Source organism: Capra hircus, chromosome 7 (assembly GCF_001704415.2).
Source record: "Capra hircus breed San Clemente chromosome 7, ASM170441v1, whole genome shotgun sequence".
Lineage (NCBI taxonomy): Eukaryota > Metazoa > Chordata > Mammalia > Artiodactyla > Bovidae > Capra > Capra hircus.
This window is the reverse complement of record NC_030814.1, coordinates 93,806,095-93,819,020: the sequence shown is the minus strand read 5'-3', so window position 1 is coordinate 93,819,020 and position 12,926 is coordinate 93,806,095. Positions and strand designations below refer to the sequence as shown.

Here is a 12,926-nt window from a genome sequence, read left to right as displayed (position 1 = left end):
TCAGGCCATGCCATGTGCCATGCCTGGTGCCAGCCCCATTTACATATCATCTCACTTAATCCCCCCAAACCACCCGGAAGAAGTGGCATTCCAGCCCCTGCCCTGACCACCACATCCCATGTGGGAACAGGAGACAGATTAATGGATGGCATGTACTGGGAGCAGAGGGAAGGGCCCGGCGCATCCCAGAAGCATCAGGGAAGGGGGAGCAGGGATGACATATGAGTTGGGAGAGGAGCTCTCTGGCTCTCCAGGCAGGCGTGGCTGGGAAGGGCATTCAGGCAGCCCGAACGCTTGGACCAAGGCCTGGGCAGCAGGAGCGAGCGTGGCGAGTACAGGGAGGTGCGTCTCTTGGGTGGGTTTCATCCTATACACCTTCATGTCCTGCATGCAGTCCACGGGGCACATACTGGGGGACCCTCCCTGGTCAAAGGAGTCAGTATTTGGAACTGAACTTGGAACAGCAGTCAACCCTACCCTGCCCAGAGATGTCTGCAGCACGCATGCTCTAGAAGCTGAACACAGGGCAAGGGGGAGGTGAGTTAGGAGAGCTGACCGCCAGGGCCAAGGAAGATATTGGGCCCTCCAGGGAGATCTCAAGGGCCTCACTGGCACAGTTCACCTGCACTTCTATTTCATTTCTCATCATGATGTGTTGGTGAGATCGTTTCTTTTCTTTTTCTTTAATCTTTCGGCTGTGCCATGTGGCATGTGGGAACTTAGTTCCCCAACCAGGGATCAAACCCGTGCCCTCTGCATTGGAAACATAGAATCTTAACCACCGGACCTCCAGGGATGTCTCCATGAGATTGTTTCATTGGCGGCTGTTTTCCAGTCCACAAGTCCCACAAGGGCAAGGCGCATGTCTGTTCATGGCTGAGTCCAAGGTGAGAACAGGGCATGCAGAAGATGTTCAGTAAACACTTGGTTGGTTTCAGAAGCTGAGCATCCTCCCTACTCACCCACTTCTGCAAGAGGGCCTGGATCTCTTCTGCAGAAAGAGGTTGTGTCCATCTACTTGGAGAGCCCCCAAGGACAGGGTAGATGCACCCCACCTCAGCCCCCAGCCTAGCCAGCCTTCACAGCAGGAAAGCTACCATCTTGACTTGAAGAGCCAAGAGCTGTACAGGATGCCATTTCTCTTACTCACCTGTCCCTGGAGGGCTTCTGGGGGCTTTAAATTGTTTTCTTTGTCATCCTCAGGGACACTGAAATATGGAGAAACGAAGGATTTGCCAGGAAGGAACTTGTGACAGTGGCAGGAAGTATTAGCTGCTGACATGAAGGATAGTAAAGTTTTGGGGTTTTTTTAGGTCAGAAGAGATTCCAATGGTCATAATAAAATCTGCCCCTCAGATTTTAGCCTGAGGTTGTTTACTGCTGCTACTGTTACTACTAATAAAGGTGATTATAGTTTTACTGCATTTAACACTTAAACAGAGCCACCACGGAAGGGATGGGCCTGCTGAGGAGGGGAAGTTTGTTTCTTCAGTCCACAAATGTCAGATGCCTGATGGTACACTGGATGCTGGGGATCCAGTAGTGGGCAAGTCAGCCCCTGCCCTCATGGAACTTTTCATCCAGGAGAATATTACAGGCCAGTTCCCCTCCTAGGCACTTGACAGGTTTTAGCCTGTACATTCCTCCCAACAAAACCTGTGAAGTCGGTACTGTCATCAGCCATGTTTTCAGATGAGGAAATTGGCATAAAGTGCATCATACCCAGATCAGAAAGCAATAAACTGGGAGAAGAGGGATTTGAACCCAGGCTTCTGGCCCCGAAGTCCTCCTTGGAGACCAGGAGACCTGGGATCAGTTATCTACACACATGACCGGGGTGGGAGGTACATGGACATGGAAACATTCTGTGTGGTACAGAAGAGAGGCTAGAACTGGGGATGAGAGGAGGGCCAGCAGTGACCACTTGGATTCCAGCAGCTGTCTTTGTTACCCAAGGGGCAGTTCGCCCATCAAATGCCCACCCCATTGCCAAGGGAAAGAGCCCAAGACATCAGAGTCAGTGTGGTCTGTGTGCCCCACCTGATAGTCCATCAGTTGGGTAGATGGGGTCAGGTATCTTTGAAGACTTCAGGTTCAGAAATGATTCTATGTCCCTATAATCGTTAGAGGTAGAGCAGGGGACTTCCGGGCCAGGGACCAGTACTTCCTGTCAGATCAGTGGCAGCATTAGATTAGAAATAAAGTGCATGTAAGTGTACTGTGCTTAAATCATCTTGAAACCATCCCCCTGAACCCCTGGTCCATGGAAACACTGTCTTCCATGAAATCAGTCTCTGGTGCCAAAAAGGCTGGGGTTGGGGACGGGGGGCAGAGGCAGAGCAGGTAGGGAAACAAAATTAAAGGAACCATGGGGTCTTTCTTCCTGCCTCAGAATGATGGAGCACACACCCTCACTCTCCCTGGTGAAAAAGAGTAACTCATTTACAGAGTGCCCACTGCACTCCATGTTTCACGTGAGTTATTTCTAACGTATGCAGAGAGAGTGGCAGCTCAGCGGATTAGCTTGGGATTAAGACTCTAGAGTCAGAAATCCAAGTGCAGGGAATTCTCTGGTGGTGGTCCAGTGGTTACGACTCCATGCTTCCAGTGCTGAGGGCTCAGGTTCGATCCCTGGTCAGGGAACTAAGATCCCTCAAGCCTTGTGGTGTGGCATGAAAGAACAAAATGAAGTGATTAAAAAAAAAAAATACTTGAGTCACTCAGTATTTTAAAAAAGAAATTCCAAGTGTAAATCCTTCCCCTACTGCCTCATCTAGAGACCCTGTGAGTGACACTACCCACAAGGGGACCTCTCCCTTGTTACCACTGTCCTGTACTTTTCTGTCTACCTTGGTACAGAATCTTCTTTCTCTTTTTTTAAAAAATTTTCAAATAGGCTTTAGGGACTTCCCTGGTTGGTCCAGTGGTTAAGACTCTACAATTCCACTATAGGAGGCACTAGTTGTATCCCCAGTCTGGAAACTAAGATCCCACATGCCTCATGGTGCAATCAAAAAATAATAAAATGTTAAAATAAAGTAGGCTTAGTTTTCAAAACAGTTTTAGGTTTACAGAGAAATTAAGAGAGCACAAAGCTCTCACACAGACCCCACACCCACACCCAGCTTCTTCCCCCTTAGTAACCTTACCTGATATGTTTGTTCTAATGAATATATGGACCAGTATTCAGTTCAGTTCAGTCGCTCAGTCATGTCCAACTCTTCGCGACCCCATGGACCACAGCACTCCAGGCCTCCCTGTCCATCACCAACTCCCAGAGTCCACTCAAACTCATCTCCATCGAGTCTGTGATACCATCCAACCATCTCATCCTCTGTCGTCCCCCTCTCCTCCTGCCCTCAATCTTTCCCAGCATCAGGGTCTTTTCAAATGAGTCAGCTCTTTGCATCAGGCCAAAGTATTGGAGTTTCAGCTTCAACATCAGTCCTTCCAATGAACACTCAGGACTGATCTCCTTTAGAATGGATTGGTTGGACCTCCTTGCAGTCCAAGGGACTCTCAAAAGTCTTCTCTAACACCACAGATCAAAAGCATCAATTCTTCAGCACTCAGCTTTCTTTATAGTCCAACTCTCACATCCATATATGACTGCTGGAAAAACCATAGCTTTGACTAGACAGACCTTTGTTGGCAAAGTAATGTCTCTGCTTTTTAATATGCTGTCTAGGTTGGTCATAACTTTCCTTCCAAGGAGTAAGCATCTTTTAATTTCATGGCTGCAGTCACCATCTGCAGTGATTTTGGAGCCCCAAAAATAAAGTCAGCCACTGTTTCCTCATCTATTTGCCATGAAGTGATGGGACCAGATGCCATGGTCTTAGTTTTCTGAATGTTGAGCTTTAAAACAACTTTTTCACTCTTTCACTTTTATCAAGAGGCTCTTTAGTTCTTCACTTTCTGCCATAAGGGTGGTGTCATCTGCATATTTGAGGTTATTGCTATTTCTCCTGGCAATCTTGATTCCAGCTTGTGCTTCATCCAGCCCAGCATTTCTCATGATGTGCTCTGCATATAAGTTAAATAAGCAAGGTGACAATATACAGGCTTGATGTACTCCTTTTCATATCTGGAACCAGTCTGTTGTTCCATGTCCAGTTCTAACTGTTGCTTCCTGACCTGTACAGATTTCTCAAGAGGCAGGTCAGGTGGTCTGGTATTCTCATCTCTTTCAGAATTTTCCACAGTTTATTGTGATCCACACAATCAAAGGCTTTGGCATAGTCAATAAAGCAGAAATAGATGTTTTTCTGGAACTCTCTTCCTTTTTTGATGATCCAGCGGATGTTGGCAATTTGATCTCTGGTTCCTCTGCCTTTTCTAAAACGAACTTGAACGTCTGGAAGTGCACGGTTCATGTATTGCTGAAGCCTGGCTTGGAGAATTTTGAGCATCACTTTACTAGCGTGTGAGATGAGTGCAATTGTGATGTGAAAGGTGAAAGGTGAAGTCGCTCAGTCGTGTCCGACTCTTTGCAACCCCGTGGACTGTAGCCTACCAGGCTCCTCCATCCGTGGGATTCTCCAGGCAAGAATACTGGAGTGGGTTGCCATTTCCTTCTCCAGGGGATCTTCCCGACCCAGGGATCGAACCCAGGTCTCCCACATTGGACGCAGACGCTTTAACCTCTGAGTCACCAGGGAAGCCCAATTGTGCGGTAGTTTGGGCATTCTTTGGCATTGCCTTTCTTTGGGATTGGAATGAAAACTGACCTTTTCCAGTCCTGTGGCCACTGCTGAGTTTTCCAAATTTGCTGGCATATTGAATGCAGCACTTTCACAGTGTCATCTTTCAGTATTTACAATAGCTTAACTGGAATTCCATCACCTCCACTAGCTTTGTTCGTAGTGATGCTTCCTAAGGCCCACTTGACCTCACATTCCAGGATGTCTGGCTCTGAGTGAGTGATCACACCATCATGATTATCTGGGTTGTGAAGATCTTTTTTTGTACAGTTTTTCTGTGTATTCTTGCCTCCTCTTCTTAATATCTTCTGCTTCTGTTAGGTCTGTACCATTTCGGTCCTTTATTGAGCCCATCTTTGCATGAAATGTTCCCTTGGTATCTCTAATTTTCTTGAAGAGATCTGTAGTCTTTCCCATTCTATTGTTTTCCTCTATCTCTGCACTGATCACTGATGAAGGTTTCTTATCTCTCCTCGCTATTCTTTGGAACTCTGCATTCAAATGGGTATATCTTTCCTTTTCTCCTTTGCTTTTGGCTTCTTCTCTTTTCACAGTTATTTGTAAGGCCTCCTCAGGCAGCCATTTTTCTTTTTTGCATTTCTTTTTCTTGGGGATGGTCTTGATCCCTGTCTCCTGTACAATGTCACGAACCTCCATCCATAGTTCATCAGGCACTCTATCCGATCTAGTCCCTTAAATCTGTTTCTTACTTCCACTGTATAATTGTAAGGGATTTGCTTTAGGTCATACCTGGATGGTCTCGTGGTTTTCCCTACTTTCTTTAAATTAAAGTCTGAATTTGGCAGTAAGGAGTTCATGATCTGTGCCACAGTCAGCTTCCGGTCTTGTTTTTGCTGACTTGTATAGAGCTTTTCCATCTTTGGCTGCAAAGAATGTAACCAAGCTGATTTCGGTGTTGGCCATCTGGTGATGTCCATGTGTAGAGTCTTCTCCTGTTGTTGGACCAATATTGATACATTATAATTAACTAGATGGTAACATGGTAAAGAATTCACCTGCAAATGCAGGAGATTCAAGAAATGCAGGTTCTTTCCCTGGGCCCAGAAGTTTCCCTGGAGTAGGAAGCTGGCAACCCACTCTAGTGTTCTTGCCTGAAAAATGGGCAGAGGAGCCTGGCGGGCTGCAGTCCATGGAGTCGCAAAGAGTCAGACACGACTGAGCGCCTGGGCACACACATGATTGACTAAAGTCCATATTTTATTCAGATTTCCTTAGCTTTTCCCTTTTTCTGTCTTAGGACCACATCCTGGATCCCACAGGACATTTTGTCATCACATCTCCTGAAACTTCTCTTATCTGGGACAGCTTTCTTAGGCTTTCCTTGTCTTTGATGACTTTGACACTTGAGGAGGACTAGTCAGGAATGCTCTAGAGCATCTCTTAATCTGGATTGGTCACATGATTTTCTCATAGTCTTGGGGAGGAAGACAGAGGTGAAGGGCCCTTCTCATGTCAGCATATTAAGGGCACATGCTCTCCATGTGACTTATCACTCACTAATTCTGTTGACCTTGATCACCTGGCCGAGTGGCACAGGGACTTTTCTCTTCATTCATCCAACAAAGACATTGATTGAGAACCTGCTAACGGCCAGATGCTGCCTTATAGGCTTGGATTAAAACATTAAGAAGACAGGCCTTTGCCCCCAGTACGTTCATGACCCAGTAGGGCAGGCAGGTGGATATACAAAGAATTGCTGTAGAATGTGTCTTGGGGGACTTCCCTGGTACTCCAGTGGTTAAGAATCTGCCTCCCAGTGCAGGGGATGTGGGTTCGATCCCTGGTGGGGGAACTAAGATCCCACATGCCGTGGAGCAGGTAAGCCCGTGTGCTGCAACTACCGAGCCTACAAGCCTCAACTAGAGAAACTCATGTGCCACAACAAAGACCCAGCACTGCCGGAAAAACACCAAAAAGTGTGTGTTGGGCTGGGGTGTAGGGTTAGATATTTTCAGAGAGAGGGGAGAAAAGTGAGCCCGCATACTGGGGGTGGTGGGGTGGGAGGATTTACCAGGAAAGAGTTCACCACAAAAAGTCTGTTCCTTTTTATGGCTGAATACTATTCCGTCATATGGACAGACCACATTTCACTTATCCATTCATCATTTGGGTTGTTTCCACTTTCTGGCTGTTGTGAATCGAGCTGCTATGAACAACCGTATACAGGTTTTCATGTGGATGTATGTTTTCCGTTCTCTTGGGTAGAATTCCTAGAAGTGGAATTGGTGGGTCATATTGGTAACACTTTTTTTTTTTAAGAGAGAGCCTATTTATTTATTTGACTGCACTGGGTGGTCCTTAGTTGCAGCACACAGGATCTTTTCAGTTGCATCATAAAGGATCTTTAGTTGCAGCATGTGGGATCTAGTTCCCCAAATAGGGACCAAACCCCAGTCCCCTGCTTAGCCACTGGACCACGAAGCAAGTCCCATATTGGTAACTATCTACCTTTCTGAAGAACTGCCAGACTGTTTTCCACTTTTGTTGTTCAGTCGCTAAATCGTGTCCTAATCTTTGCTGCCCCAAGGAGTGCAGCACACTAGGCTCCCCGGTCTTTCACTGTCTCCCAGAGTTTGCTCAAACTCATGTCCATTGAGTCGGTGATGCCATCCAACCATCTCATCCTCTGTCACCCTCTCCTCCTCCTGCCTTCAATCTTTCCCAGCATCAGGGTCTTTTCCAGTGAGTCGACTCTTTGCATCAGGTGGCCAAAGTATTGGAGCTTCAGCTTCAGCATCAGTCCTTCCAATAAATATTCAGGGTTGATTTCCTTTAGGATTGACTGGTTTGATCTCCTTACAGTCCAAGGGACTCTCAAGAGTCTTCCAGCACCACAATTTGAAAGCATCAGTTCACTGCTCAGCCTTCGTAATGGTCCAACTCTGACATCCATCCATGACTACTGGAAAAACCATAGCTTTGACTATGTGCACCTTTGTGGGCAATATGATATCTTTGCTTTTCAATATGCTGTCTAGGTTTGTCATAGCTTTCCTTCCAAGGAGAAAGAGTCTTTCAATTTCCACTGCGCCTCATCTTTTATTCCATGGGTTTCTCTCAATCAGTCATAGTAAGTTCAGGTGATCATTTCTGAGTCTGTTCTCCCTGTTCCACATGCTCTGGGTGGGCAGGGGCTGTGCCTCTCTTTGCCCAGCAATCTTCAGTCCTCACCTCAGTGAGGTGAGGAAAGAGAAGGGAAAAGCTGGGGGCACGGGTGTCACAATCATAGACAAGCCTTTCTGTTCATTTAAGTCCTGAAAGCAACACCACCAAGGGCCTGAAGGGATAAGGGCCAAGGCGAGGCCTGTGGAAGAAGGGGCCTCTTGCTGGGCTGAGGCAGAGGAGGAGTCCCAGGAGGCCAAGGAGCCCAGTGTCTCAAAACTATATGGGAGTGGACTTTGAGAAGGAGGAAGTGTAGGGGATTTCCCTGGTGGCCCAGTGGTTAAGACTCCAAGCTCCTAGTTCCATCCCTGGTCAGGGAACTAAGATCCCACAAGTCATATGGCATGGGAAAAAAATTATATTAACAGGAAAAAAAATTTGCCAGGAGGAAGAAGCATGGTTGTCAGTGTCCAAACGCTCCTGCAAAGGAGGAGAAAAGAGAGGTAGAGGGACCCTGGCATCTGGACCTCTCTGTACCAGCCCCACCCTGCCCCCAGCCCCAGCTCACCAGCAGTCTCCTCCCTCTCCTCTGGCTTGGCTCAGCCTCCTGAGCCATGCAGCCAGCGTTTGGGGGCATGGAGGGTAGTGGTGCCAACAGAGGCTGTGTTAGGTGGCTCACCGCCCACTCTTTAGGCCAGGATCCTGCTTTGGGTGGCCACAGTGGAGCAGAAACAAAGGGCATTGAAGTTGAAGCTGTTGAGAGGCTGGGACCCCAGACCTGGAGGGTCTGTGTGTGGATCTCAGAGGCTAGTGGCTCCTCAGCACTCGAGGGGACCTGCCTTGTCTCTGTGCCCAGCCAGCAAAGGGTGGGACGGCTGTATGCCCCGAGGAGGTGGGGGCTCATTCACCTGGTTCCACTCCACATCCCCTCTCTAGGACGGTGCAGGCCCTCAGACAACACCCAGTAAGTGCCAGGGGAGGAGAGGCTGAGTCAGTAAGAGTCCAGGCGCTCAGAATAGAGGGGGGTGGGAGACAGGCCTGCTCACAGAGCTCGGAGGGCAGAGAGCCCGTGTCCATTTCTGTCTATTGGATTCAGGCACGGGGAGCCTTGGTCAGTGCAGGAAGGGTGTGTGTGAGTGTATATGTGTGTGCATGTGGGCAAAGGGGTGTGTGGGTGTAAGATAGTGTATGAATGTGTATCTGAGTGTGTAGGTGTGTGATTGTGTGTGTGTGTATCAGAGCATGTGTGCATGAGCATGCAAGACTGTGTATTAGTATATCCATGTATTGATGTGTGAGATGGTTTATGAGTGGGAATGCATCTGAGTGTGTGGGGTGTGAGGTGGTAAATGTGAGTGTGTGAGTGTGAAGTAATGTGCGTTCATCAGCTTCCAGGCTGCACAGTATTTAGAGAGTTGGGGGTGAGTCAAGAGAAAGTGCCTGAGGGATTGGAAGATCCCGCCTCTCAGACTGCACATTTCAGCCCTGGGTATGGGATCAGGTTTATTTCTTGTGTGAAATACACATTAATATGTGATAAGTATCTGAGCAAATTCTGCGAGCATATGGCCCGAGTTGTTTCTTTTCATCAGAAACCCAGAGCTGAACCACTGGGCTCTTTCAGGCCAGGGTGTAGGGTAGTGAGGCGGGGAAAGGCAATGCACTTCTGAGATTACGGTTCCCCTCTGCGCAGCAGGGAAACAGTGGGCCACAGCCCGAGCCACATGTGGCCTTTGTCCCTGAGCCCCACATGACTCTTCAAATCCAGCTGTGCTTCCAGACTTTGATCCTTCTCCCCACCTCCCCTCTCCCACCCCAGTCCTGATGTCAGGAAACCCACACAGCCTTCCTGCCTCTGCCTGCCCACAGAGAGCCTTCCAAGTCAGCACTTGTTGTCCGCAGCCCATCTCTGTCCCGCAGCCACAGACTTTGACTCTGCGGGAAGCCCCAAGCGGCCCCCACGGTCCCTCTCTCAGGAATGATCAGCTCCTGGCTTGGAGGTGTGTGTGGCTTGGTCTTCAAGGCAGGTGGTCCCTGGGCCGGGCAATGGGAGGAAAAGTTCTTCCGGTTCTGAGGGGAGCCATCACCTCAAGTTTCTACCGCTCGCTAAAGCTAGAGCCCTCGGTGCCCACCCAACTCAGGGGGCCCTCGGGCGCCCGAGGGAGAACCAATTCCCTGGGGAGCCACAGAGTCCTGGGGTGAGAGTTCTGGGCACCCCCACGAGGTGAAAGAAAAATGGTGTCCCCCTCCCACCCCATGACAGCCCTGGGAAAGGAGACTAGACTCAAGTGCATGGCCAGGGCCAATTCCCACTGACCTGTGGGCTTGCGAGTGTTGGTAGGGGGCTGCACTTGGGCTGTGGGAAGGTGCCCAGTGACCTGAGGGTGCTAGGCAGGTATGTTTTTGTCCTGTCACTGTCCTGCTGCCACCTAGGGGACAAGATGCCCCTTCTCCAGAAACTGGCCAAGAGCCCCTCTGTGGTTGAGCTGTCCGAACCTCCACTGGGGTCCAAGGGAGCCTCACTTCAGATGCTGGTCCATTTGAGTCCAGAGCCTCTGTTTTTGGCATAGTGCTGAGCCACCTCTCCTAGGTCTGGCAGAGGGGAGATGCCAGTGTCCCTGAAGCTCCCAGGAGGGTGGGATCAGACCCTCCACAGGCAGAACAGCAGAGATGGGCCAGCACCAACCCGGCACATGGCAGGCCAAGATCAGGACACCAACGAGAGCCTGTGCCTCTCGCTCTGCACCCGCCAGAGCACAGATTCCCAGCACTTGGATGTGCCCCTGGCTTCCCAGCCCGGGAGGAGTTGGCTCTTCCGGCCATTGGCAGCACCAGACAATTAACAGTAGAGAATAATTGCTTTCTGGCTGTGCCAGCAGCCCACTCTGGTTGATGAGACAGGGCAGGTCGGATGCTGAGGCAGGGCTCTCAGGTCAGACCACAGCTGGGGACAGGGACCAAGGCTGACTAGAACAGGCACCAGAGCAGGGACGTCTGCAGGTCCTGGCAGGGGCCCTGAGTAACGAGCAGCCTTGGCCCCTGGCCCTGCTGAAGACTCAGGGGTGTCCGCTGGGAGTTGGTGTCCATGCCCAGGGAGAGCAGAATAGCACAGGCCCTGGCCGTGGCCCTCCTGACTCCTCGCTGGCGCCTGGACCATAAAAGTGGGGAGCCTGGTAGCCAGCACCCGGAGCAGAAGGAGCCAGCAACTGGACTGGGGTGCCTGGGGACAAAGGGTGACCAAGTGAACAGACCTGAGGTGGGAAGCCTGGGGTGAGGAGATGTCTCAGGTGAGCAGCAGCCTCACTGGTCCAGAGCCAGCAGGATAGGGCAGGCACCCCTCCCAGTGCTGACCACACGTGTCTCTGGTCCCCAGACAGTGCTGTGACCTTACCCTGCTCACAGCTGAGGAGCCTGACCACCATGGCGAGCCCCACTCTGAGCCCCGACTCCTCATCCCAGGAGGCCCTGTCAGCCCCTACCTGCTCCCCCACCTCTGACTCCGAGAACCTCAGCCCCGATGAGTTGGAGCTGCTGGCCAAGCTTGAAGAGCAGAACCGGTGAGTTGGGCACTGGGGGACCAGGTGGGGCCCCAGGGTACAGCCTGGGCCCCAAACGGAAGCTCCTGGGTGCACCCTGCACCTAGAGCCCTAGGCCAAGTAACACTCCTGCAGAGGCTAGGCAAGGGCATTTGCCATCACCTCCCAACAGACATTCTCCCATTCAGGTGAGGAGATCATGGGGTCAGGGCCCAGTGAGCCCTGCCTGCACTTTCAAGCCTTTGTGAAGGAAAGAGTAAAGCTTCTGACTCTGGAACTGGCCCTTCCCAACCTTCTTCTCTGGCTCAGCCCCCGTTTTAAAGTGTGGATTTTATTATTGTGCCAGTAAGTCAAGGCCAGCAGATCAGGAGATGACCCCAGGAAGTCTGGGGACTTCCTTGGTCAGCATTTAGAACGCTGAGCTTCCACTGCAAGGGGCATGGGTTCAATCCCTGGTTGGGGAACTAAGATCCTGCATGCCATGTGGTGAGGCCAAAAAAAAAAAAAAAAACAGTTTGTTACTCACAGATTCCAAGAAGAGGGGCACAGAGCACCATGCACCCTGTGGGGCCACCCAGGGAAGCACCAGGACCAGTCAGGAGGCAGAGGGTGTGAGAAAAATGTGGGTGAGAGCCTTTATTGTGGTTTCCACCAGGAGTGGTGAGGCAGTGTAATCAGGGTTAGGACTGGCTAGTCTGAGTAACTTCAGCAAGCTGGGGCACAGGGTCTGGGCCTGTTAGTCTAGTATCCGGCCCTGGGTAATTAGGGCAGAGGACAGTGGCCCTGAGTGCTAGCACCTAACAGGGGTGGTTGGTTTTGTGGACTCTGGATTGGTTGGTTTGCATATGATAGGTGCACTGACAAGCGAGTCTGTAACCATTTCTGCGGATCTGCTAGGCCTGGGAGGGGCTGTCCCTCCAGAGTCAGGGAGGCCCCAGATGTCAGAGCATCAGAAACAGCTGGTTAATGCAGCCCCTTGTGAGCCAGGGGCTCCCAGCCAGCCACTCACCCTCTCTGTACCTCATCTGTAAACACATCTTAACAAAGCCTGCCCCTCGGAACTAAATGAACTGATCCCCAAGCTTCTCAGCCCAGGGCACAAAGTGGGACACATGCATGGCAGCCTCTCCAGGGACCCAGGATCAAAACCAGAGCTCAGAGAGGTTAGGGCACCGGCCAAGGTCACACAGCAAGTGCCATGCAGGAAGAATAACTAAGACCCAATCTGGGACCCCAGGGAGGAGGGGCCGGGCTCTCTGGGGTCCAGGGGCTGGAGCTGGAAGTACCTGCAGCCACCCCCCACCCCCTGCCTGCCTGCCTAGGCTACTGGAGGCCGACTCCAAGTCCATGCGCTCCATGAATGGCTCCCGGCGGAACAGCGGCTCCTCGCTGGTGTCCAGCTCCTCAGCCTCCTCCAACCTGAGCCACCTGGAGGAGGACACGTGGATTCTGTGGGGCCGGATTGCCAATGAGTGGGAGGAGTGGCGACGCCGGAAGGAGAAGCTGCTGAAGGTGGGGGGACTGTGGGGCCGGGGCAGGCTGGTTGGTGGCTGGGGGCGGGCAA

General features: G+C 50.9%; 1 protein-coding gene across 2 annotated transcripts in view; it reads left to right on the top strand.

The window, feature by feature from the left end:
• Window positions 1–12,926, top strand: part of EVI5L (ecotropic viral integration site 5 like) — a 32,482-nt gene that overhangs the window by 3,369 nt on the left and 16,187 nt on the right. For both annotated transcript variants that reach the window (XM_018050954.1, XM_018050955.1), the window contains exons 2-3: window positions 11,200–11,383; window positions 12,685–12,874. In XM_018050954.1, the coding sequence (XP_017906443.1) occupies window positions 11,247–11,383; window positions 12,685–12,874 (327 nt within the window). In that variant the 5' untranslated portion in view covers window positions 11,200–11,246. The remainder of the gene's footprint in view (window positions 1–11,199; window positions 11,384–12,684; window positions 12,875–12,926) is intronic.